Below are 26,792 nucleotides of genomic sequence, written 5' to 3'. Positions count from 1 at the left end.
CTTTCATATCCCTATCCTACTTTTAAAAATGCTCTAGATAATTCAGGACTTCTGAATATTTAGAATAGCTGTAATCCCTTTCAGAATTAATATTTACTCAATTAAATAAGATGCATCCCTAAAAAGCAAGAAATGAGAAATTGTGACTGGGGAGAATAAACATCTTAGTTCTTCTATTCCTCTTGCATCAGTGAAGTTCTTAAAGATTGCCAAGTACAGTGCAGCAATGAGTATGAGGTCTTTGGTGGCTATAATTCAGCCTACTTTTGTTTATAACTTCACTGCTGCATGTACCAAGTTGGAGAAAAGAAGACCCTTGAAAAACACTTGAAAAAAGAATTTTAGCTCTGGGATGAATGCTGCTGTAAGAGTTTCACATTCTGAATATCTGCACACTGCCTGAGATTCAGATGAGCTTTCAAAGCAAAAGGGTGTTTTCCTTTTGTATATAGCTGTCAAAATGAAGGATGCTCACCTAGAAAAGTTGTGTTACTAAGGATTTGCACATATGGTTTTGAAATGGTGTGAAGCTAAATGTGATTAACATTAAATGTACTGGTCTACTTACTACTCATCTGCAGGAAGATTCTAGCTGTGAGACAGAAGCTGACCATAAGTTGCAGCAGCATCTTTTGAAGACCATCACAATCATATCTATTTCGTGTGCTTGACATGTTTTGGTCATTTAAGGCAAGGTAATGTCAGAGTTGTAGGTATGTGAGACTTCTGATTGATACATATTTCCATTGGGTAACAAACTGTGGTCAAAAAATATTTTCAATTAATGCATGGAAAAAGAGTATAACCATTTTAAAGAAGAGATTTCCTCTAAAGTAGTAAACATCTGAGTTACAAAAAAATACAGATGACATGCTGATAAAATGATAGGCATTTGGGGTTATTTTTGTTTATTGCTGCTAAAAAAATCCCTTCCTTGAGTTAGATTTCAAGCTGATAACTCCATTTCATTCCATATACATCCAAAACACCTTCTTCCTTTCAGATATTTATGTGCTTTTTATCAAACTTCTTTTGATAAAAAAAATCAAACTTTTTTTTTTTTCAAACTTCTTATCAGTAATCTGTCCATTTAAGTTTGTTAAGTTGTCAAATTATTTTCTAAAAACAAAGTGGTAGTACTGCTGCTTCTTTTAAAGTTAAGTGGATACTCTTGTTTAAAATGTGAGAGCTTCAGGAATACTTTTTAAACTATAAGTAGCCTAGAATTATTCAGCTTCTGTGAACAGTATGACTTCTCCTCATATGGGCAGTCGTTAGAGACCTCCTTGCAAACTGGAATACAGAACACAGATTTAAAGTCTCGGGAACATCATGCATATTTCTAACAATTCCAGGAGGATTTTGTATCTCTAGATGGTTGGCAGGCTGTCAGCATTTTCATCTGTAGCTGGAGCATTGATACTACGGATGATCTTAATATGATAAATTATTCAAAAATGTAAAATACAAACATTAATTTGTCAGAGCCATTTTTAATTTGTTCTTTTAATCTATGTGATTTGGAGTAATTTAACAGTTTTTAGTAACTCCAGCATCACCAATCAGAAGTTCATTAGGTGAAATCTCTGGGTCATCAGTATGGTTTTGACATTTAGACCAGCAGTGCAGAATAAGTAGTAGCAGTATTAGGTAATTATCTTCTCTGGTTCACATCCCTAAAGTCATGCCTTCTGTTAGCTCTTTTATCACACGTATCCTGGTTCAGTGCTTTACATCTTATCCCACCTTGTCTGAGCTGAAAAATTAATGCACGCTTTCAGTCTGAATAAACCTGAAATGTATTTTATTGCTTTTTCCCCCTTTCAGATTAAATATGAAATTAATAAGGTGCTCCAGGCTGGATGAAACAGTGGCTTTTTTTGGAAATAAAGCTTTTTTTTTTTTTTTTTTTGGATCCTTCAAAAAAAAGCAAAGAAGTTTAAGTAAATGTGTAAGTGTTCTCTCTTCTTATCTAATAACTCAGTGATTAACTCACTCACACAGGGACTGAGGCAGAAAACAAGCACTCATCTTCCATTTTCTTTAGGGGGTTGTGCACAGTGGTATCTGTAAGTAAAGATTTTTCCTGATCCTTAGAGATAGGTACAATTCAGACTTTTTTCCACAATCACAGGTTTAGACTTGTGCTTGGAAAATACTTTTAGTCCTGAAGGTGTTCTTAATTGTCGTGACATTACTCTCATGATACACTTTTCTGGATAAGAAAGTCAAAACATAGCATTTGCCATGCAGAAATAGAACCTAAGAAAGGAAAGTTGAAAGAGGAAGAAAAGTCCAAGACAGCAACACGAGGTTTTGTTTCATAAAGAAAAGGTTACTGTGAAATTTCAGTTTTCTTTATTTACACTCCTGCCCTGTGACTTCTGCTGGTGTATTTCCCCCAGTGGCCTCTTTAATACTGAAATCCTGATTTAATTATCATATATTAATTAATACAATACAAAATGGAGGAGGCTGAACATCAGTGGTTGACAAGGAGGGACCTGCCATGAGGTTGTAGAAGTGGAATACATTTGTGAATATCTTTAGGAACACTTCTCCATGCAGGAGCACTGAGGTGAAGCTCCCTGGCATTTGCTGGGAGTGATAATGAGTTACTCTGGCACCTAATTGTTTTTTCCAGGTGTTAGCAGTCTTGGAGGATACAGCCTCAGCTGCATTCACTGCAGTGGGATGTAACACTCAGAAGATAATTACCTAATTTCATTTCTGCAGGAGATATTATTAATGGCTTCATTCCCATGCCCTAGAAATTTCACCTGCTCAGCATGTAATTTGCCTCCTGCCTTCCCTAGTCGTTTAGTGGAGTTTTATATCACTGACCTCTATGCTATGTGTTAGTTTTTCTTTGGTTGTCATACACTGTAGACAGGAAAAATGGATTACTGGAAATGTAAAGCTGTATCCTCTAATTAAAGCTAGAGTAAGCAGAGGTAGTATACTAGATGTATGATAACTGTAAAGTTGTGTAGTTTGTTAAGCGTATGTGGGAAAACATTGGGTAGCTTAAAGTATTTGTAAGTCTCACGGACTCTTTTCCTTTAGCAAGGATTGTATTTCAGTGTGCTCTAGTCTTGGAAATGGATGGGTTCAAGGTGGCAGCAGTAGTTATCTGTTTAATCTTTCTGTCTTTATTTAACCATTTTGATAACATCTGAAATGTATTCTTGAGGTACTGAGATATAGTAAGTATCTACTTGTCTTAAAATGATCAGATTATGTTAAAGGGATCATTGCAGCAAAGCGTTATAATTAACGTAATACTAAATGGAACAGGGCAAATATTCCACCATTCACAAGCTATATTATTTGATTGGAAAGTCCTCTTTATATGTAAATGGCAGGTTGTGGTTAGCCTGCCTGGAAAAAGTTGTACTTCTGCCTGTCTGTAAAGGTAGTACCTAGAGAACTTTTAGAAGTCTAGCAGATATTTGAAATGGAACACTTGGTAAATTTTGGATATCACTATTTTTCTTGGGAGTTGTATGAAAAGACACCCACCCCACCCATTGGCACTAATGTTTGTAACAAAGGGAATTAAAAATACTACTTAATTACCTTTCCCACTTCACCTACCAGTTCTGGAGTTCAGCTCTGACTTGCATCCAGACCAGTGTAATGCTTTCTGCCTACAAGCTCAGTGAAAGATGGAACATGGAGCACACAAATGTTATTGAGGCAGATGTGCTTTCAGGTAAGCCAGTACTGAGCAGTCAGAGGGATTGTGGCTGTGCTTAAATCAGGGTAGGATTTCATTGCTGCAAGTTCTCTGCACAAGCTAGAAATGCTTGTTTTGTTTCTTCTTCTGTATTTTTAAAATTTTATCAAGACATGTTGTATTTCTGTGCTTCGACCATGTGACTAGTTTATTTTTCTTCTTTGTTTTGCAGCTGAAGCTGTTTCAAATTATTACATTTGTCTCATGCATTCTGTCTGGAAAGAATACTTTCTCCCAAAGTCACTAAGAAAAGGCACGTAGTGCTACACTGTGTGCTTTATCCCATGAAACCCTTCATGTTGTAAGTGACACCGTAGTGAACTGGAAGATACATGAACTGTGAAGTCTGATTTTGATAGAATAGTGTTTCCAATTATACAGAGATTTTTACTTACGTGGGGTTTCTTTTTAATTGTTCGTGTTAAACTTTTGTGTTCTAACATTCATCAGCTCAATAGAATTACATTATAAATTTTCATATCATAAGCCAGAATGGTGACTTGCTTTCTGTGATGCTAAAGAGCTTTCTCATATGAAAAAACATGCTTTCAATGTTACAGATGGCAGTAGATTCTTGAAAAAGCTTTTATGTTTGTCAGCAACATTTGCATTCCATGCTTTAGCAGTCAGGAACACATAGTAACATCAACGTGACAAATGCAGAACAGTTAGTCCTGTCATGATGCATTTTTGGTGTGTGGCAGGGTTTTTCTTTTTCTAATTAAGTCAACCAAAGACTATTCGTTTTTCTTTCTTGTCTTTCTGCAATGTGGTTGGTAAATCCCAAACAGTGTTACCCAGGATAGCGGTCAATCTGTTTTGTTCCTGCAGAGAATTGCTGACACGTGTTGGAGAACTTCTTAAAATGTCAGAGCTTATTACATTAACCGTCATACTACTCCAGTTCTGTCAGTGTTGCCATATTATGTCAAAATTTAAGTTCTCTTGTATTCCTGGCCATGGTGCTTCTCTACTTTGAGTTTAGTAATTGTGAAGCACAGTCCTAATTCTGGATTCCTTGTCCATTCAAGTTGGAAGCTTAAACCGTTTTTTTTCTTTTTTTTTAAAAAAAAAAAAGAGGTGAAAATAGATACTCTGGGATGATTTCTCAGCCATTTGTTCCTCTTACTGCCATTATTCTTCATTTTCTTTGTTAGTGTCATCTGAATTTGTTGAGGACAGAACAAGTATCTTCCGTCAAAGCTGTTGATAACCCTTATCGGACAACACTGTCCAAGGTGTCAGAGTGAAAGACAAACTTCTTTTCCTGTCTTAATTCACTTGAAAATGCCTTGTACTGAGGGCTCTACTGAGACATTTAAGGACAATTAGATTTAGTGTAATTACATAATAACCTAGGCCTTAGGTAGGAAGATGAAGACCAGTTTTAATTCTATCGTGACTTGTTCTTTGTTGTCTGTCATAATAGTACTATTCCTGTTTGTTTAAGTATAAATTTGAATAGTGTAGTCATATAGCAGTTTAATCTGTCCCATTGACTACAGTGATATCAGCCATGGAAAACATCAAAATTAAGTATGCTTGGGTTTGGCATTTAGGTTTCCTTTTATTTCTGGAATTTGCCAGCACTATTTGCATTGGCATTGCAGCATAAAATCTTTATAATTTTGAGTAACCTTTGTAAGGTTTTCTGCTCTATCAATTTTCCTATTGCTAATTCTTCTCTCCATTTCTGTGATATTGTAAAGAGTTATATTACCTAAATTTTCAGGTTTGTTACAGCCTGTCTTTAGACATGTATATACAAGAAGTGCAGCTTGATTTCGCTATCTGTGTTCAAGGACGTTTAACACAAGAATCAAAGCCCAAAGTCTGTGGAAGTACTATTTCAACAAGTATAGAAAAACCTGAAGAGAGCATTGTAGTTCACAGTAACTGTCAAATTTCCAAGTGTCTTAATTGCTGGGAGATTCCACTCCAGCTGTGTAGATTGCCCATGTATCTTACAATTCCTCAACAACCATCCTACAACAAATTTGAAGCCATGCATTTTTATATTTCTACAATGACTACGGGCAGTATTTTATTACAGAATGAAATTTGCTTTCTTCCGGAGTGTAGCAGCTGTAGTGTGTCCAAATGCCTTCATCTGAGGAGCTCCAGAACCAACAGGTCAGGTCCTGTTGTGAAAAATAAACCAGCCACCCGCTTTCTTCGGAAAACAGGATACCGACTCCTCACCGTGAAATCAGGGCTCAAAGGAGAATGTGAAATTTAACAGCTGCTGCTTAGTTTCTCTTGAGAAGGCTCACATGCTTCCATTCATTGTCCTTAGACAGCAAGAAACCTGGCTGCTTGGGGGAGAAAGGAAGGGGGGTGGACACTTGATGCTCCACCCCCCACCCCCCAAAAAAAAAAAAACCACACTTTATTGTCTCCACCTTCCTTGATATTATTCTCTGGAGCTGGCTGATGGCTGTTTACATGGTTGCTTATACTCATCTCTAGCTACACAGAAATTGAATAGGTGTGTAGATGTGTTTTCATGTGTAACTTTGTTATTGAGGCTACATGACAAAAGCAAATGTGGACTTCATGGAGGGGAAAACACTCCACAGGGCAGAACTTGAAACAAACCATGAAGAGTACTTTTTCCATGCTGGCACTAGAAGCCTAGAGTAAGGAAGGAGTGTTATCTTCTGGGACAAAAGCAACTAGAGTTGTCAAACTCCAGGGCCAGTACAGCAGACCTGCTTCTTCTCAGGAGTAAAATATTTGTGGCACATGACAGAGCTGTGGTGCCACCTCAGTATTCAGTCCCTTGGACTGTTAGCTACCAGATAACATAAACATAGGAGCTATTAATATGTGAAAATGAGACACTGTTGTGTAACGTTAATGAGCAGAGAAGGAGCATATTAACTCTAATTTATAAAACTTGTCAATGTACTATTTTTATTTGTCGTTGTAAGAAAAACACTTTTTCCTAAGTACTAATAACAATACTATAAAAATACTATTACAACACACTTGTGATATTTTCATTTAGTAGTTAGATGTATACTTAGCTTGTACAAATCACTATGCTGAAAAGATGCACTTCTGACCTTTGGTGTGATGAAGTAATAAATAATAATAAAGCTTTAACCTTTCCTTATGACTGTGTTCAATCTGGCTTTAAAAGTTTATATCTGTCTCTAAGACTATGTGAATTTCATAGACAGATAAAGGGGTTAGAATACAATGATCTTTAGGTCCTTTCCAACTCAAACTATTCTCAGTTTCTATGATAGTATAGGATAAATGATGCTAAAATGTGAGAATCCTCCTCTTCCTCCTCAACATTTCATCAGATACCCATCTTCCTGTTCTGGATTTTGGCAACACCTTTTCTTTGGGCCTCAAATAGCAGTATTCTTCTTTGGCTGCAACTTTTATTCAGTGATTCTCTTTCCTTTCTTTCCCACCTCCTTGTTGATGTACCTGTGCTATCACTGCGTGTCCTCCAGATTCTCCAGAATCTGGGGACCTCATCCTTGTGACATGGGACGTAACTGACCTGCAACTGTGGATTCTTCCTATTGAACAGCTACTTTGGTGTTTGTATTATTGAAAATAAAAGTTAGAAAAATCATCTGAAAGAAATTTAATATTTTTCAAGGGAAAATTTTTCTTTTGCCACCACTGACCAGATTCTTATAATAGAGGCAGGGGTGGGGATTTCATTTCAGCTATTGGCGTTACCAGGGAGGTTTAAGGAAAAAGGCTTTGCTTTCTGTTTTTGGTGAATCTAAGGTTTGTTGTTGTCCTCATCCCTTCTGGAAAGGTTCTCATTATTTTAGTGCCCATTAGGCATGGGGTGGGAGGGGGGAAGCAAGCATTTAGATGTGTAAAGTTAGACTGATGGTTCTGTCATTTTCTACGAGCAATCTTTCTGGTAGCTGAACTTTAATTGCAATGAAGAGGTCTGAAGATAAGAATGAGAACCTTCAACTTGACCTGTTATTTAATGGAAAGTTAATCAAATGAACAAATTGAGAAGAGGTTTAAGTGATTGTGGCTACTGAGCAAATGTCTTGCTGTACTTGGATTTGGTTAGAGCTTGCCCAGGACTTGTAGTAGTGTATGGAGTTATTTGCTTGGTTGCAGCTGAAGTTGTGAGGCCTAAAGGTGATAAATTTTGTCTTTGATCGAGTGCAAGTGTGACAGGAATTACCTACAGAAAGTAAGTCTGGCCTTTTGAGTGTTTGGGAAGAATTATAAATTCAGGTAAATACCAAAACTGGTAGCCTAATGTTGTGTGAGGAGATTACTTTTGGTGTGGATGATACTAGAAAGGTGGTATTTTTATTTTAACTCTTATTTTTCAACCAACGCTATCCTAGCATTGCTAGGGTTCATCCAGCTGTCTGGTATGCAAGCGTGAATCTTATTCATGTTGTGGATAACTAGGAAATAGGGCTCTTATATTTGATAGCAGAGAGGGATGTTAGCAGCACATAAGCATTTACATTTAACTTTACCCAAGGGCTTTGTGGAGAGGAAGAGCAGAGATGTTTTACGATTTTCTGAAAAGAGCTCTGAAACCACCTCAGTGCAAGCCCAGTAAGCCCTGTGAGGTGTTTATGGCAGTAGTGTTCCCAGACGGGAGGAATTCTGCTTTTTGGCAATTCCTGTGTCGACTTGGAGGCAGTTCTTGTCAAGTCTCTTATTTGGCTTCCTCAGGAATTGAGAGGTGATATTACAGATGAGAAGTAGATAGAGGAGTTGAATAAATGGAGAGCTTAATATGGTGTGCTCCAAAGGAGACTCTTCTCAAAAGAGTTTTGAAAGGTAAGATGATAGAACTGAAGAACAAGGAAGAGTTTTAGCTTGTAGTTATTCTAAAAGCTCAGGTTGTTAGTTATAGCTTGGTAGCATGTTACTAATGAACACTTCTTCTCATTACTCCTTCTTAGTTTTTAGCACTGGGACTGAACATCTCAGGCTGGCTACCGCCCCTTCATTTGTCTTTGTCACAGAAACCACCATGAAGGAAACCACTCTTCTTGGTAGCCAAGCAAAAAGGTTTAAAGTGTTCAGATGGCAACATTTTCTCAGTACTCCGAAAAGTGTGTTCGCTCATGTTTGGTGTTGATACACATCAAAGGAAACTTGCCCTGTCAGACGGGAGACAGAGGTTTTCATTTTGTCAGTGTGGTTAGTTTAGGGCTTTTATGGGAACCAAATGTATGGTAAGGAAATATCTGCAAGTTTCCCACAAAATTCATAAAGTCTCATTACACTTGTTTACATTAAAAGATCCAAATACAGTTGTTCACATGACATTATCTGGTTGCACACAAAATGACTGCTGTGTGACCTTTCGAGTTTGATAAAAGTAGCATGTAACTGTGGACAGGTTACCCCAATAGACAAAATAATAATAGTTACTTTACTGAGTGATTAAAGCCTGAAAAAGAGGGAAAATAGATCTGCTTAGATACTACCCAGCCAAAGAAAATAAGGACCAAGACCTCAACGGTAGCTGAGATTTATGGGATGCTGATGCTCGCTGAAAAAAGGGCTTATATCAAGTATATGCTAGCTTAAAATTAATTCAACATTTGTAATTTTACATCTATATTGTAACTGTTTGTGTTTAAGCATGTTAATGTGAGACAGCTGCTAGAGCTTCACACAGAGATGAAGTCCACATGAGCTTTTTTTTTTGTGCAATAGAGAGGATTCATTGTTATTTATGCTTTGAAGTGTTGCAGCAAAATGGTGTTTCACTACAGAACTGTCTCACAACTAAGCAAATAGTGAGATACTACTGACTGCAGGTTTTTCTGATTAGGTCAGATTATCTTTTGAGGTAATAATTTCAGGCAAGAAGACTGGTGTATTTTAGCAGTGCAGGATGTTGTGAAGGGGGTGATAAATAGTTCTTGGTATTGCTTGGCGTCAGTTGGGACTGCATGTAGAGTAGGGCAGATGCAAACACTGTAAACACTCCTCACACTGAAGGCTCTGCTTTTCTACACTTATCTTTTGAGTTATCTGCGGTCATGTAACCTTTGTTTTTTTGAGTTGAGTTTTCAAGGTGAATTCACTTAGACATAGACGTGCTTATAAGACCAGTGGGTATTCATTCATGACTTAATCCCGTTGAGTTTTGTGGTAACTTGACTTGATTGCAGAGCACTTTGAACCCCTGTATTTTGATGCAAGAGATTCCTCACTTCAATCATGTAATTATCGTGTCCTGTTCAGTACCAGTACTACCATCTTGCTTATAGAGAGGGAGTTTTACACAATGCCTGAATCCTACAGCATATGTAGTTCCTGACATGCATTTTTCCCTGTTGAATCCAGTATCTGGGGATTGGTGGACAAGTTTCTTTCTTTGTAGGACCACTGTTTATAGCAGCAGTCCCATGTGCCAGCCCCAGATGCCCAGAAGCACAGGGCTCTCATGGAGCTGCAGTCCAAAGCACCTGGCCATTGCAGGCTTCATGTAATTTGTCTCTAGCCTTTTATTTTGCGAAACATTGCCATTATCTGGTACTAGTTTATTTTCTTAACCTTTGGGGAAAAAAAATATCTTGACATGATTGATTTAGGCACAGGTATCAGATGAATGCATGCCAGCATGACTTTGACATTTTATCACTGATATCATTGCTTTGGAGTGATATTATTTTCTATACTGAGTGTGAAATGAGCCTTGTTAAAGGCAGAGTGTGCTCATTCCTTTTCCTTTATAATGTTATTACCTTACGTATTTAAAGTTAATGATCACTCTTCCAAAATTTCCCAGGCTGTTGCTAGCATGTTGAAAATTGTAGAACTCTATGCAAGGGGAAAGACTATTAAAAGAGGATAAACATACCACTGCAGGGGTTCCTTTAAATTTTGTATTAAGTATTTTATTAATTTCATAATATGGAATGTTGTAAGACTTTATTTGTGAAAACTGTAGCTTAAGATTTTTGAAATGCTGAAACTGTAATTATTTTATAATTAAAAGAGGAATTGAAGCTGAAGAGATATTATTTCTTATCGTGAAATAATGTTACAGGTTAGGTGGCACCACAGAGAGGAGGCACTTGCAGAGGAACATAATGTTGAGAATAAGACCTCTTTCTGCATGCTGGCCTACATAAAAGGCTTTTCTTCTGTCTTCAACCCGCTACTGGTGACAGTGGGATTAGTTTCAAAATGTGTTCAAGTGCAGTCATGGTCAGTTCAAATCTGTCCCCCAGGATTTTGTGCTGTAATAGAGAATACTGTCTATGCTGGGAAATGGATTTCAATTCACATTTTGCAAATGCCTTTACTTGGTGTGGTGGTAAAATGCTGAATTCCTCATGCTGTAGAAATTCACAGCAATGTTGCCGTATTTCTTATCTTTGGCACATAGGCTACCATGTTTTGTCTTTTTCTCTGTCAGGTGACTTTATATCAAATTAATACTGGAATTTCTTAACTTCTGTCTTGCCGTTCTTAGGATTGTGTGGAAAAAATATTAAATGTATCTGTCCTATTCTCTCTTGTGGCTTTAGAAAGTCTTTTTTTTTTTTTTTCTTTCAGGTAACTTCTATAGTTTTCATTCTGTCCTTTCCTTGGTCTCAGCCTATCCTTCCTTTGCTTTCCTGTATGTTATATATTTTGAAAGGTGTTGGTGTGTGGACATCTATTTACAAAACATACTGAGTTGAATTTGCTCTTGGGACTTTGCTACATGTGTGAAGCTGCACATCTTCCTTTAAAAGCTGTGGCATGCACGATCAGCACACAATGCTGACATCAGTGGCTTTACATGAAAGCTCATTTGTCTTTCCCTCCCTTGTTTCAGTTCTTCATGCACCAGCAAAACACAAATGTATTTTTCCCTTTTGCCTAGCTGGATTTACTCCATTATTTTGCTTTAAAGTTGCCTTTTTAGTATCATTAACTGAGGTTGCTAAACTTCCTTTTCCTTGAAGTGTGGAGGACTTTATTTCATGTCAGTAGGCTGAGGCGGAAGGACTGCGATGACTTCAGAAAGACTTTTTTTTTTTTGACTCAAATTATCTTAGTAATGGATGTTATTTACTATGATTAGGTAAATTATTCTCATTAATCCTGTGGAAATGCATCTTTACAGGGTCAGAAAAGAAAGACCTTTGCATTGTGGGCTGTGAAAAGCCTGATGCTGTTGACAGTTTAGTATTAGTATTGTGGGTGGCTTTACTATCAAGGGCTGTACCAGTTGGTACCTGACATACATCTCTTGATTTCTCTGAAGGATGAAGACCTGGATTTCTCTGATCATTTCACTTTTCCCAGAGTTTTGTGCTGAATTTCCCCTTGAGTCCTTTTCTCTTTTTTATCAATGTTATTTCTAGTGAGAAGAAAGGTAAATTCAGTTCCAGCTAGGGCAGCAGAACTGTCTCTCAGCACTTGGCTCTATTGCCATCGATTCTGACAACATATACCACCAGTATTTACAGCTGGTTCTTCAGTGTGTGAATACATACAGAGCACTGGTGCTGTCACTGGGAGCTGAGTCAGAGTTGCAGTCAGAGTTGTGGACCTTTTCTCTTTAACTGATGTGACTAACTGTGGAGAAATATTTTGTGTTTTTGTCTGTAAATCTCTACTTTGCTTGCAGATCTCTTTGAGCATATTGCACAGCCTTGCAGATAATTACTATAATCAACTACTTGGCAGCATCTCCTGCTGTGTAGTAATCCTGTTTAGCTCAGCTGCTGTCAAGGAGCAGCAGTTTTTATCCCTGTGTGTGCTATTTATGAGTGGGTGTTAATGATAAAGTAGCTCTACCAAGGGTGGTCAAAGACAGCTCACTGTTCATGAGCTATGGCTGCTACTGAAAGATCACTGTGTTCAGTACTGCTAGGTGTACTTTTTTCAGTCCACTCTGCATCTACTTCAAAACACATTTGCTTTTTATTGACCCACCTGCACTCCTGGTGCATGCGATGTACATGACATTACCAGATATGCATTCAGGCTGTGCTGCTGGAGCATTGGGTTACAGATGTAAAAACAGCTCAAATGACAGTGTTCTGAATCTTAGTGGTGCACAGAGTATGGTGGCTATATGGAAATCATTTCCTGACACAAACTTGTCTGCAAAACTAAATGTGCAGGCTTCTCTAATTCTGAAGCTGATGGGTAAGATGAACTACATTTACTTTGTGCTAGAGCAGGTGCTTTCCCACCAAAACTCTTCACTCTCAGCATAATTTTTCTTTATTCAATTTCTAAAGTGTCTTTTTAACATCTTATATGAAGAATGATATTTTAAAAGCTGAAAACAAGAAAAAGCATTTGATTGCTTTTTTTTTTCCTCATTCTTAGTTTTCACTTTTATGCAAAGTGTGGTACTTTGGTAATGCATTTTGAAGCTAGGACACTGGGTTTCCTCCAGCTGCAGTTCAGTCCTGCTCTGTGCTCAGTTACTGCATCCTATCTGTAGATCTGCATGCTGGATGCCAGGAGCCTTCCTGACACTTGTGCTATCAGAGAGATGGCTGGAATGTTCTGTCTTTCTGTTGGCTCAGCATCAATTTCCAAGTACCCATTTTCTCCTTTGGAGTGGAAAGGTATGTAGCCTTTAATTCCTTCTCTAACAAAATATACTCCGTTACGCTGAAAAGGCATAAATTCCAAAATGATGAAATAAAATTCTTCCTGAGCAGCAACCTTGTAGCCATGGCACGTCTTCAGAAGTAGTTTAATGTGTTTAGAGAAAACTTGGATGTTTATGTGTGTAATGCAAGAAAAGGTATTTCATTCAGAAAAGTCTGGGGAAGAATAAAAGCCTGACCTCTGCATGCTTACCTATTTATTATGTTGAATCCTTCATGGAGGAGGTGAAAGATGAGAGAAAGGGAGTAGTTTATCAGCTATGGGTTCTTTGCATTTTACTCATAGGGATGTGGCACTGGCCATCCTCCAGAACCAAGGTACTGAACTAGAGAGCCAGTTCTATTTTGGTCTGGAAGCTTTGCATCTTTATAATGCCCCTTCAACAGCTACAGTTTCACTTGGGAAAGGGGGGGAAGAGAGGTTATAATGAGGCAGGACAAATGAGAAAAATGCACTGGAATGAGATCTTGAGAATAAAATACAACAGGGTATTTACAAGCCAACTGGAAACCTGTGGTGCAAAGTGGAAAGAGCACACGCTGCAGCCCAGATATCCCCATCTCTGTACTGAACATTCTCCAGTGTCTCTCGTGTGGCTGAAATATAATAGTCCTGTTGTGAAAGTGTAGCTGCTGTGATTCCCTCTTGTGTTGTTTAACAGCAGCCAGGTCTCTGTAAGAAACTGTTTGTTTTACAAGGTTAACGAAAAGGCTGTTGCTATGTGTCTGTTGTGTAGCTGCTGGCCAGGGAGAGCTGCCACCCTCTGGAGCTGCAGAAAGGACAGAACCTGTGCTGGGGATAAAATGATATGGCAAGGGTTGGGAAAAACAAGGTATTTTGGGGCCAGATGGTGAAAAGCTCCAATACAAGCAGCTGAGATTAATGAATGTTGTGGACAGGTACCAATACTACGTATGAGAGATGGAGGAAATTGAGAGGAGGATCTCATTATTCAGCAGTTCCCTATTCTGAGTGCTAACATACCTTTTTAGTTTCTCCAGAAAGCAGAGGAATGCTATGCAACAATGAAAATTAGAACTACAAATTCAGCATGTATATGGGACAAAACTACAGGCATCATTTTGGCTTAATAAGAATATCTGGTCTGCTTATAGTTTAAATATCATGCTACAAATGGTCTCATCTGTTAGTCTGAGGAAAAATGTAGAGAGTCAGTAAAGAATGGATCATCTAAAAGTAGCACATATGATAAAGTGATTTAATATTAGCAACATACTGTCTGAATATTCAGGGAGGCTTCAATCCTTCCTAACCATATGGATGTGCAAATTCTGCAGGCACAAGTTGGACATACGCTTCTTTTTGGAGTTACTGTGTTTTTAATTGTTGTTTCTGTGAAGCAGATACTGAAGAATGCTTCTACTTGCCAGACTCATCTTGCTCTTCTGGTTGCTGAAGTTGAAATCCATTCCAGTTAGCTGTTTTGATCACTGAAAGGGCTACATCCAAAATGTTCAGAACCACTCTTCAGAACAGAGTATTTCCTTTTCCTAAGAGAGAGCAATAGACTTCAGAGAATTCTGGAGCTGAGCAAATGGACCTGGCCATCTGGCTTTCATAATCTCCCACTTCAAAACAATTCTGAATTCTGCTGCTGTGCAGGAAATACAAGAACAGCGTAGGGCTGCAGTGTACTGTTTGTGGGAGAACCCCTTATCGTGGGGGGTTGGAGGGGAAGGGATGCCTCTATCTGTGTAAGTGATGTGGCCAATTTATACCCTGTCAGCATCTCTCACTTCCTTCATGGAACTTAACCCATCTGTTGCTTTTACTAATTAAAATATGCTGTTGGTACACAGTGTGCTTTCCTTAGATGTTATGCTATAAAAAGTAGCTGCATTCTGTGCTTGTAGATGTGCTTGAGCTACTTCCACATGTGATGCTCCTTTTGTTATTTTGTATTTTGAAAAGGCTTGAGATTCAGTGGGTCACATTATTTAAAAACTCTACACCTCCAGGGGGTTGGGGGGGATTAAGTGAAGTAAGCAGATTCAGAGACGAGTCAGTTGCAGCAGGTTCATGGCTAGAATGGTTATTTTCTCCTCGTTTCCTTTGATTTGATCCTGTTAGTTGGCTCTGGCTGTGTATCCTGACATGTATGCTGGTAACATGCTGGTCTTGTGGCTGTTGCATAATTGGGGTTGTGTGTGAACAGAGAGGGATCATAGCAGAGGAAAGGCTGGTGCACCCCACAGTTTCATTTAGACAGTCAGCCTGTGGCCAGTGTGCACCTGGGGACAGAGATGCTTTTGGGCCTGTAGTTTTGTGCTGGGGTAGTTAATGACCTAAATGTTATGCTGTTCATTTAAAGATCTGTAGCGTATTAAAGGGTGCTATGCAGAATTATTTTCATTCTTTATATGTAAGGCTTGTTTGGTGTGATAGGTACCAAGTAAACTTTACTAGTCCTTCATTGAACAGTTTTTCGTGTATGCAGTTGAGCATAATTCTCATAATACTAATTAAGATTGTAGTTTGGGAGCAAGAAGTTATTTATGGTATGTTCTCTTCTTAGATACTGAGAGTGTTTAAACGCTCTACCTTTAGAACATCTTCCAAAAAGTAGGGTGGTGGCTTTGTGGTGCTTCTGTGACCCCATGATGTGTAAGCAATAATATGCAGGTATGTCCTTTAACTTCTTGGGAATGACTCTGCCACCTCCACGTATTCAAAGATAGGCCATCTAAATTACCTTTAAAATGCATACCCAGTTCAAATCAAAGAAAGTGATGGATTAGTTGTGTATATTTACTGCACACTCTTGTTTTATTTTGGACTAAATAGTCTTTTTTGTGAGACAGTATCCCAAATATTGTTCAGTGTCATGCAAAACCCTAACCTGGATAGCATGTGTCATGCCTTTTGATCTTTCTGGTTGCTTTTTATGTTTTGTAGTCTGCAAGCCTCAACTGTGTGTGTGTGAGACTTGTATAGAGCAAAAATAGCTAGGGATGGATATGAAGTGTTGGAGAAATAGGAAACAAAACTGGTGTGTATATGAAAAATTGCTTCAGAAGAAAGGGGAGAAATGTCTCTATCGTTTGTGTCAGGCTTCATTTCTGCACCAGTCATTAGGAGATATATAGATCCCTTGCTAATTTTTATGTCTGCAATGAACAGAATATAAAAATATTTTTTAAAGTGCTATGAATACATTATTCAAGCTGTGAGTTTGGCCACATTTTAAATTTTCCATAAAAGCAGAAATGAACTAAGAGAGCCCTCATCTTCTTACTTCCAAATATAAAATGACTATGATTTATAAGGCTAGTTACACAAAATGTATGCTTTTGTTAGGAGAGAAATTCTTCTCTTTAAGACACAGCTCTTATAGGGAATGACAGAAAGTGGTGCAGGCTGTGTTTCTGAGAGCCAAGCTAAGGTGCTCAATGATGATTTGAAGATGCTGTTAGTAGTGTTATTTTGCATGTAAGCACATTAACAGGTATTCGCAAGGGGAGAGGGCACTAGGAACCAGTTTTCTGAAGCTGCCACAAGCTGCAGACCTCACCATGAGGGTTTTTAAAGCTCTGATTTCTGTGGAAGAATATGGGAGGGTAGGCAGGCTCTAGCACATAAACAAGAAGTGGGCCAAACACTTGAAAGACTTTTAGTACCTGTTGCACAAGAAATACAGGATAGAAGGGAGCCCACCACTATTTCAAGAAGTAAATAAACTAGATCTGCAAGTCAAAGGATGGTACCATGAGGAATGCAAAAGAACCTGTGTAGCATTGATTGACTTTTTTTTTTTTTAAAAGGAGGACTCTTCCTGACTTATGGAAAGGTGGTCAATTTGGTGCCTCAGAAAACATCCAAACCCAATGCATAGCACAGCTTCACTTATAAGGCAAGCCTGGGAGGGAGTTCACATTGGATGGACCTTCTCTGAGATCCTCTGGGCTTAATCAAAACAGTGTGTTTCCCGAGATAACCTTCTGCAAGGGTTTTGTGGCCAGTAATGGTATTTTGAAGGCTGGTTCTCCAGAGGCAGCAAGCCTTCCTGTTAATCTGCCACATGAGCTCTTCAGCTGTGTTAAACCACCACATTTACCTAACAAATACAGAAAACTGAAAGTTGCAATTTAGGCAGCACACATGTGGTGTTTATTTACTATGAAGGTGCAGTAACAAAACCTTTTTCTCTCACAGAAAAATCAATCTGATTTCCATCCCGGCTGCTCATTGATCCTTCCTAGTGTAATTGAAGTGAAGTAGGAAAAGAATTTTTGAAGTAATCTGACTAAATACAAATAAAATCCAAGAACATTTATTCTGATTGGTATGTCTTGGGAGGAATTTAAGCTCTGTTCGTAGTGATCTTGTTCACAGCATGGCTCCATAAATAGCTGTATCAGACAAGCCAGGAATATTGGTTGAGCACTGTGGTTTGTGGGCAGCGATTAGCAGCTCAGACTGGTTTGAGGGTTTGGAAAATGCTTGCATAAACACATGTAAGTGTGCTGTTTCAGCCTGTTGTAAGTATGTGCCATTACTGCAAGAGTTTTTAGGTGTTTTCCTGCTGCCCTTCCACCACTTGCCCTGGGTTCAGCTGCATCAGGATCAGAGCTGGCTGAAATCTAATAATGCAACAATAACAGCAAGTTTTAATGACTGGGTTTTACTGGGTCACTTCCTAGAGCCGGCCAGTTGTGCAAGCCTGGGTGCCCCCAAGAAATGGACAAGGCTGTTTATCCACATCTGCAGTTCTTTCTCTCCTCTGTAACCATCCTCCTTCAATTCCTCTGTTACAGACACTGGTATGATTAAAAGATTGTTTTATCCTTAGTGTTCTGTTTTAAGGTCACACATCTACTCTTCATTCAGGATATCTACTTTGATCATTTAGGCTCAATTAGCTAGTATATCACATTCCAGATATTTATATAGTAATTATATTAATTTGATCTGAACCAAGAAAATTGTTTCTTCTAATTAAAATTAATGTAATATTATATAGTGCCTAGAAAAGTCATATAATCAACTTATCATTCATACGAAGGAACTGTAATAGGAATAACATCTTAAGCAACAAGATAGCTGGTACCCTGAGTTCTTTATAAATCCTTACAAATCATCTTGTTAAATGCAATATTAAAATGAATGCAACCCCCAAAAGTTAAAACATGGTCCAGTGTAATATCATCAAAATAACATGGTCTATACAAAATATTTTTGTGACATATTCTAGATTATTAAAGCCATTATTCATAACTCCTTGCTTTATGCAATTAGCACAGAATAGGAAAACTTTTGTTCTCTGCTATTACTTGGCAGAGGTTCTTAGACTTGGAGCTCTGCAGCTTGCTAAAGTTAATGAATAAAAATGGATTTGTACTTAAATTCTTAACTGTGCATAGCAGGTCTTTAGCGTGCTATAAAATCTAAAATTATAACAGTATACGAGCAGCATTAATGAACACGCTGATTTGCTTTTACTGAAAAGTAGGGGTCACCTTTGATTAAATAACATTTTAGTCCTGGAAATATTTTCTATTTGCTATGACAGTTTACCTTCCTCAGAAATATGTTCTCCATTTCTGTTCTTCCATTTTACATAGGCAATAAAAATAAATGATATAAATCCAGATTGTATTTGCACAGGAAGGACGGAAATGTAGACCAAATGGACTGACCAAATAGATGCTGGATCTCTTAGCAGATGATCTTGGCATTGGACCCTAAGCTTCCTGCTCCTAAAACACACTTTCTAATCACTACTCTATCATGTAGTAAGTAGGTATTAGCAGCACTGCTGTTTGGTATGAAGTCAGATATTGACAGCTGTATTTTGTGATGGTCCTGATCCTATTGATGTATTAAGTGTGATAAGGGCCTGCCTTGCAGATTGAACCTGACTCCCAGATTTCTGGATCCTGGCTTGCATCAAGGGGATTTAGCTGCTCACGCCACTTTGGGGGAGGTGTAGAAACAAAACTGAAGGCACGTCAGGAACTTCTGGTTTAAATAGCAGTGAATTCAGGCTCTGGGTAACATCAGAGCAGGAATTTCCGATTACTGTTTGGACTGACATGCACAGTTCTTTCTGGATCCCCCTTGGTTTACTGGATGATGACTAGATTTCAGAATGAAAGCATGATGCTGTAATGTACTCATGCTATTTTCTCCACCAATTATTTTATTTTTCTTTTTTCTATGGATTAACTGAAAGCAGTAAATCGCAGGTATGTCAATATCAGCAGGTTTGTTCATTGCTATCAGTTAGAGAAGAAGACAAAAAGCTAAAATCTCACTATCATACATCAAGTCAAATGTTTCCTTTCATTTACTTGAAAGATGAAGGTACCAAATGTTACAAAACAAAAATCAATATGTTATTAAGATAAAAATTGGTGTGATCTATGTGATTCATGTGTGAAATGGGGTTAGGCTTATCTGATTTAAAAAACTTGGGTTTTTATATGGATATGCCATGCTCCCTCATGGGTTGGCTCACAAGTACAAAAAAAAAAAAATCCAACAACACAGGCGCGCTCTCTCTCTCCTTCTTGGAAAGAAGTGATGGATGCTTCCAAAATACTTGTGGTCAGTTGTTGTGATGGCATTTGGATTGTACTGCAGGACTAGTCTGGTAAGGGTTTGTCATTAGGCACTGCTGTGTTGCCATGAACACTTCTGGCATCCCATAACATGAAGGGTGTTGGAATTTGGTTTGGTGACCCCTGGATGTTTGTAGGACAGGACCACTCATCAGCCCTGTAATTGTGTTGTTGAATTGCTTCCTTTCAGTGTCCTGGTAGTTTCCCTTTGTCTGTATCCATATGTAGTGTCCTGCCTTATATTTTGATGAGGAGGATTTTGGAGTAGTAGAGAATGGGTTTTATTTACATTCTGATTTTCTTTGATTACCGGCAGTTAATTTGCTTTTCACAATGTCGCTTCGACTGAAAGAATTAAACGCACCTTCTATACACAAAATAAAGTCTTAAATTTTGACATTGAGAGACCCGAAGCAGGCTCCATGAACTGTAAAAGCTGCATCTTGACTTGCTGGAATCAAATTGAGGAAACTTGACAAAATGTGTGTTGTATGGGAACAATTCTTAAGCTGTGAAAAATTAATTTAGTACTTTTTAGTCTCAATTAATTGCTGTCAGAGATGACCAATGTCATGAATGTTTTGGCCAGATTGCCTGCTCTTTCCCATTGTAGCCTATTTTTATTGTCAATGTGAAAGCCGTAAAATGAAATCTGGTCACCCACATGTGCAATTCAGTATAGCAAAGCAGTCAGCTTTAAGGCTGCATACTACCGAAGTCGTAGAAATGGTCTTTAAATAGAATGCAAAATGCATGCCCTGAATTTTTTGTCTGCATATTGAGTTAATTGGACTGTATTCTCTGGTGTGGTTTTGTGTGCACAGGTCACTTCTATTTTGTATATAACTTAAAATATTTGTTCTGCTTTTCAAAATACACTCAGTTGTTAATAAACAGGAAATAATGTCTTTAGAAAAAAATGAAAATACCTAAATCTATAGACAGGAACTTTTTCATCTGTCAAAACAGTAGGAAGACAGTTAAACATATGCTTGAAGATTTTGAAGCAGTGGGAACTTTTCTGTCAAAATGGATTAGTCTTTGAAATGACCTGAACTTTAGGGAATTATAAATTCTCTATATAATAATATCTATTACTCATTTATTGACAACACTGTTTCATGTACTTAGAATATGGGGAAAGATTGCCCATTGCTGGGAGTTGTTATAGTCCCACTGAAGTGAGTGGAACCAGCTGACAGTCTACCAAATGTTTGCTTTCTATTAGTTTGTAGTCTCTTCTTCCTTAGTATAACACTGAAAAAGATTTTTCTGTTCCCATCTATCTGAGCATGGTGCCAGCATTTTTTTCTCCATTTAGACTTCCACATGTGTTGTAGGATTAAAGCATACATATAGATGAAGTTAATGATCTTCAAGTACACATTTTTTTCTCTGAGATGAGGCCTTCTTTCCACATGCAAATAGAAAGCTGTTTCTGCACTTCTAATGTCTGATACTTGGTCATTTAAAGACACCAATTACTTTTATTGCTATATTTTATACCCTTTCTTTTCTAACAGTTCCCACCATTTGTTGCTTCATGCACTAATCTGAGCATCACACTGATTGCTCAGCTTTTTTTTATTGTTCTCCATAACACTTCTCTAGGTTCCACCTTCCTCCTCTTGAGAGGACATCACTGTTCTAGCCATTTATTACTTTACTGGTAGTGTCAGCAGGGCAAAAGAAACTTGCTTTTTCTTTTGACAAACTTGTGGTCTAGAAAGTGCAGAAATAAAGGATGTAGGTTACAGAAAACGTGACTGACTGGAGGAATCCAGCCAGCAGCTATCATGCTGCTAAGCCATGACTTTTGTTGGCTTTTAGAAATGTTTCTTTGGAATGCTTTGTCCTGTAGTTACTTATTCCCAAATTTACACTCCTTAATTACACACATCTTCAGTTTGTCACATTGAAAATGTATTTAGCTAAAGAATAAGTAGCTAAATCCTGAGAGCTTAATTTCCACCCCCCCCACCACCCCTTTTCTTCCAGATCCCGATATCATATTATCACATTCAACTTGACAGAACAGTTGAAGTTACAGCTTTGTGCTCTCTTGCCTTCCCCACCTCCAAGGCCCATAAATCCTTTCAGCTCTATCACCTCTGTGCTATTGCCAGCACACAATGCTCTTGATCAATGCACTGTGAAAACTCTGGCTGCTGCCTTCATTTCCTTTTGCTGGGACTGCTGTAACTCAAAGCTATTGAACACTTAATTACTGTAATACCCTGTAGGAATGGTACTAATACAGCTTGTAATGCCCTAGTGCAACTGTTATACCCTGCTCATGACTACAGTATGCTTCAGTTCCTAAAATGTGTGGTAACTTGTTCTCTTCACCTGTATCTGAAAGCTTGAACTTGAATCCAGTGAAAACATACAAACCTTCTAAATCAGCTTGTATTGATAATTGCTCCCTAGACCTCAGGTGTTGTAGTGCTATTCAACTTCTGTTTGCTACAGTAAATTATTCTTTCATTTGTAATTTCATTTTTTTCATCTTCAGAGCAGAGACTCCATGGTCAAAACTGCAGATTAAAAAAATGATGAAAAAACTGTTAAGTGGATGAAAATTGATGGGTACTAAGGACTTGGACAGAGATCATATTTTTATAAATGCAGACATTGATGCCATTTAATTCTGGCATCATTTATTGATCAGTTAGACCTTCAAAGCCATACTGCTTTGAACTGAATCATTTTCCTTTTAAACTCATCAGTCATCGTTCCTTTGCATGTACTGTTAAAAGTCTAAGGACTGCATAATCTAAAAGAAGGAAAACAAGTGGCTGAACATAATAGGCTAAACTTCACACTTGTAGTTACTCGCCCACATTCAATTGCAGACAAATGTCAGCATTTACACATGTAACTACGTATAGGTATAATGACACAGGACCTTTCATTATTGTCACCTGCACTAGATTTCAGGCACAAAAAATAAGTTAAAGTATTTTTCTCCTAAGGACCAAATGAATTACTGTTCCATAACATCAGGGTGATTGAATACAGAGGGCATGCTAGACTTCTGTTCTATTGTCTTTTATAACAGGAATAACAAGGTGCAAGAGTGATAAAATACGTGTGGTAGAATTCATTTATGTATAGCTGTAAAGCATGCTTAGGGCCAGATCTTGGTTATGCTGAAGTTGAGGATGAGTTGTCTATAACTTAACCAGGAGGAGTCATTGGACTGGAGTCACTGAACTGGGCTGGCCATGAATTGCACCCTGTGCTATAGCTGGGGGCTGCAGACTGCAAGGGAGCATGAAAGGCTCTGAAACTGCAGGGCTCCCTACCATTTGCAGTGCCAGAAATCCTGATTTAATGGTCTGCAGTTCTGTAAGAAACTTGAAAAAGGGATGTGATGGAGTGTGCAGCACAATCCCAATCAGAGATATCTCTTGACATACAAAAAAATGTGGATCATCTCATGCAGAAGCAGGCAAATCCATACAGTGCTTTAAGACAGAAAGGAGCAAACAAAAGGGTCTGAACTAATGTGCATCTTTTGGGCCATCTGTCACCTTGAAGTTCTGATGTAAGTAACTGGTCTAGGGTAAGTTTTAGCCTTATTTGCTTTAACCCTTTGTACACAGTTTCTTTCCCCCCACTTCTATGATTGTGCCCTCACAAGCCATGTTTTCATTCAGTTGAGTTTATTTCAGTCCCAGTTCAGTACCCTAATGCCAAAATGATTCCTCTGAGAGCCAAGAGGTGAGTGCAATACTAAGGTGCTGAGTGGTCTTGACCACATGTTTATACCAGTGAGGAAGGCAGCTGGGGCCTGTTCTCCAGCCTTGTGGCCACTGACTTGCCACAGCTTGTGTCCATACACACAAATTCATTTGTCCCCCTTCCAAAGAAATAGGATGAGCTCATCCAGACTTTGCTAGGAATAGTCCCTGGTATGTCCTGCTTGGCTGCTGTCAAAAACATGCCTAAAACTGTGCCAGATGTCCAACAGTACAGGCAGCTGTGCAGTAGCACACAGACCCCTGCCCTCCCTGGTTCATGACTGTGGATGTAGCCTACAAACCTGGGTCAGGGCAGGTGGTCAGTCTCACAGGTCTTCTCGGGGATCTTGACTGGGTTTAAACTCCCATACTTGGTGGTTATAAGGTTTCTGAAGTTCTCATTAGGTCTTCAGGCATTGTACTCGCAGGCAAGAAAAAAGGACTTCTCTTCAAAGAAGTAGAAAATGAAGGCAGATGAAGAAGAGAAACCTTTCAAGTATCTCCAGTAGTCAAAAACTAAAATGCAGTCTATTTTAATGTGTACTTATGTTTACAGATATCTCAAATCTTATTTTAAAAGTGAAAAAAATCATGATGGAATATACCACAAAAAAGCCAAACTCAGCACAATTTTTTTTTAATCAGGGACTTTGTGCCTTCAATTTAACTGCTGTAATGTACAATACTTCTCTGTTTACCAAATGTTTAAGCTATCCACCCCTCAGCCGAAGAGCAACAGCTTTACACTTCAGCATCCTATGTATTTGTTTTTTAGTGGCTGGTGAGGCAGCACAGCCTTGTTGCAGTGCTAACGTTGACTGTCAGAGTTCATTCCTTGGGCTGTGGGTGGAGGGTTGGTGGGAAGTCTCTGGTGGTCTTGGGGCCAGACAGCTCTGGCGGCTTGTGGCTGTCCCCCCTTGGGTCTTGGAACTCCAAGGATGGAGACCTCAGCTTTTCTGGGCGGGGAGCTCTATCATCTTCATAGCAACAGTATGTCTTTTCACCCAGACAGTACTGTTGCAGCTTGTGACCATTGTTTTTCCTCCTGCCCTGCACCCGAAGAGGGACCCTGATGTATTTTCAGTAACATCCTCTTGGATAATGGAGGGCTTCTAGTAGATCTCCCTGCAAACCACCCCTTCTCTATGCTAAGCAAGCCCACATCCCTCAGTCTCTCATAGGGCATATGTATATTTTATGGGCAAAGCCTTCTGATACTATAAAAGCATTTTAAAAGTATTTTTAATGACTGTTGACTTCTGCTTTGTTGGTGCAGGTGGACATCCCTCTGAATGAAGTCTTGCTTTAAAGTAGTTGTTTACAGTGTTTGGGATTTGCAGCAGATTTCATGCTGCTTTTTAAATGTACTTAATATAGCTGCAAAAATGTTGGTCTTGTTGTTCAGCATCTGTAACTCCATCCAAGGCTGTGCTTGGGATCAAGGGAACCTGGTCTCTCCCAGGAACTTACTGCAGTCCATACATCCTTTGCTTCGTGCTGTGCATGCAGGTGATGGCTGTGTTCAGTGGTGCTGGCAGATATCTGGCTCTGCAGAGGACTGCAGATTAAAGCACCCTCCAGCCCTTGCCTTTCATGGATCACTGTGTCACCAAGCCCTCGATTAAATTAAGAATTTAATTAAGCTCTGGGAGATCTTTCAGACAACACGTTCAGTAAAAATGTCCTGCATCACTTCTCTATACACATGTAATATTCATGATAATTCATACAAGAACTGTGAAAATTACCTCTGCTGATAAAAATAACAGGAAGGGAGAGTAGCTTAATGTATGGCCTAGTGACATGGCTTAATGTGCGTGTCTTTTCCAATTAAGGGATGTTCATTTAATTGAGATGATTATTGACAAAGAAACAAGTATGTTACAGACATGGTCTAATCGATCTTCTATTCTTGTTGCAGTAATTATGCTGTCAGCATCTGAGCTGTCATTTTACGAAATGCAAACAGATAGCTTAGGGCATGTTTGTACTCATAGGGCATCGTGTGTATGCATGTTTGCTTTCAAAACACAGACATCTTTAAAACGAAGTCTCTTTCAAAGGTATCTTTAAAACTGCCTTCATTTTTCCTGTTTTCCTGCAGGTCAAGGCAACAGATGCTGATGCTGACCAGTTCGGTGAAATTGAGTATTTTCTTTATGATGGATTCCATTATTATGAAAAATCCAAGGCCTTCCAGATTGATCCCCGTACTGGTCAAATCTGTGTGTCTCAAGATATTGACAGAGAAGGAGATCCAACTACTTACGATCTCTTAGTAAAAGCTATGGATGGGGTAAGTTTTGCCCTTCTGTAATTCCAGGTTTGTGACTACATCTGCAAATTTGGATGTGCTGTGTGTGTACCCTTACAGGGAAATGGAATATGTGAAAATTGCATGATTTCTGAATAAATTTTCTTGACTCTACAGAGGACAGAATGATACTTCACTAAACAAGTTTTGACCCAAACTGATAAAAGTTCACTGTGCAATCCAGAGTCACTCCTAAATGAGGTATTAAAAAACATTTCTAGAATGTGTTAGTCCTTGTTGATTTTCCTGATCCTTTCAGGACTGGTGGACTTCAACTGCATTGTATTAGCTGAATTAAGTGCTATCATGGAGTGCCTTCATTTAGTTTTGGCCTAGTTTGTATGCTTTGAGGCCAGTGCGAACCAAAGCAGGGTAAAGGAGGAGTCAGAAGAATAGTGAAAACAACAAAGAACATTATGAAGAACAGGCCATTTCTTTGGACAGGCCAGTGGACTGAAAATACAGTACAACTGCTTGTCAAATCCAGATGTACACTGGGGTAAAAATGTCTAAATCTGTAAAGAGCGCTATGCAGTTGTTCTTTTAGATAGTCTTCATTTGAAACATACTGTGGAGATGTTTGTTCACATCACACATCAAGCTGCTCAGGGGTGGACTCTATAGGGTGACATGTAACAGAAGATTTTGGAAAGTGTCTCCTCAAAAAGAAGAGAAAAATAACTCTCTGCTCCATTTAGTGATGGTCACAAAACCATCCAAAGGCTGTTGGCAACAAGGTGCCCAGAAAGGAGACCTCTCACTACTTTTCTTTCTTTCACAGTGAACTGTGAGAAGACTGAAGAGAAAGGTTA

General features: G+C 38.6%; 1 protein-coding gene across 5 annotated transcripts in view; it reads left to right on the top strand.

Annotated features, from left to right (window-relative positions):
- The window catches only part of DCHS2 (dachsous cadherin-related 2), a 106,667-nt gene that overhangs the window by 13,649 nt on the left and 66,226 nt on the right, over window positions 1–26,792 (top strand). Inside the window, exons 1-3 of one of the 5 annotated variants that reach the window (XM_068681024.1) lie at window positions 2,572–2,944; window positions 3,601–3,715; window positions 25,771–25,962. In XM_068681024.1, the coding sequence (XP_068537125.1) occupies window positions 3,689–3,715; window positions 25,771–25,962 (219 nt within the window). In that variant the 5' untranslated portion in view covers window positions 2,572–2,944; window positions 3,601–3,688. Of the gene's footprint in view, window positions 1–2,571; window positions 3,207–3,600; window positions 3,716–25,770; window positions 25,963–26,792 lie in introns of those variants that run through there. The other 4 variants (XM_068681023.1, XM_068681021.1, XM_068681025.1 and 1 more) reach the window with 4 other exon arrangements.

The sequence above is a fragment of the Anas acuta genome, chromosome 4 (genome assembly GCF_963932015.1).
Source record: "Anas acuta chromosome 4, bAnaAcu1.1, whole genome shotgun sequence".
NCBI classification, from domain to species: Eukaryota; Metazoa; Chordata; class Aves; order Anseriformes; family Anatidae; genus Anas; species Anas acuta.
The sequence above is the reverse complement of the archived record's forward strand: the minus strand, read 5'-3'. Positions and strand labels throughout refer to the sequence as shown.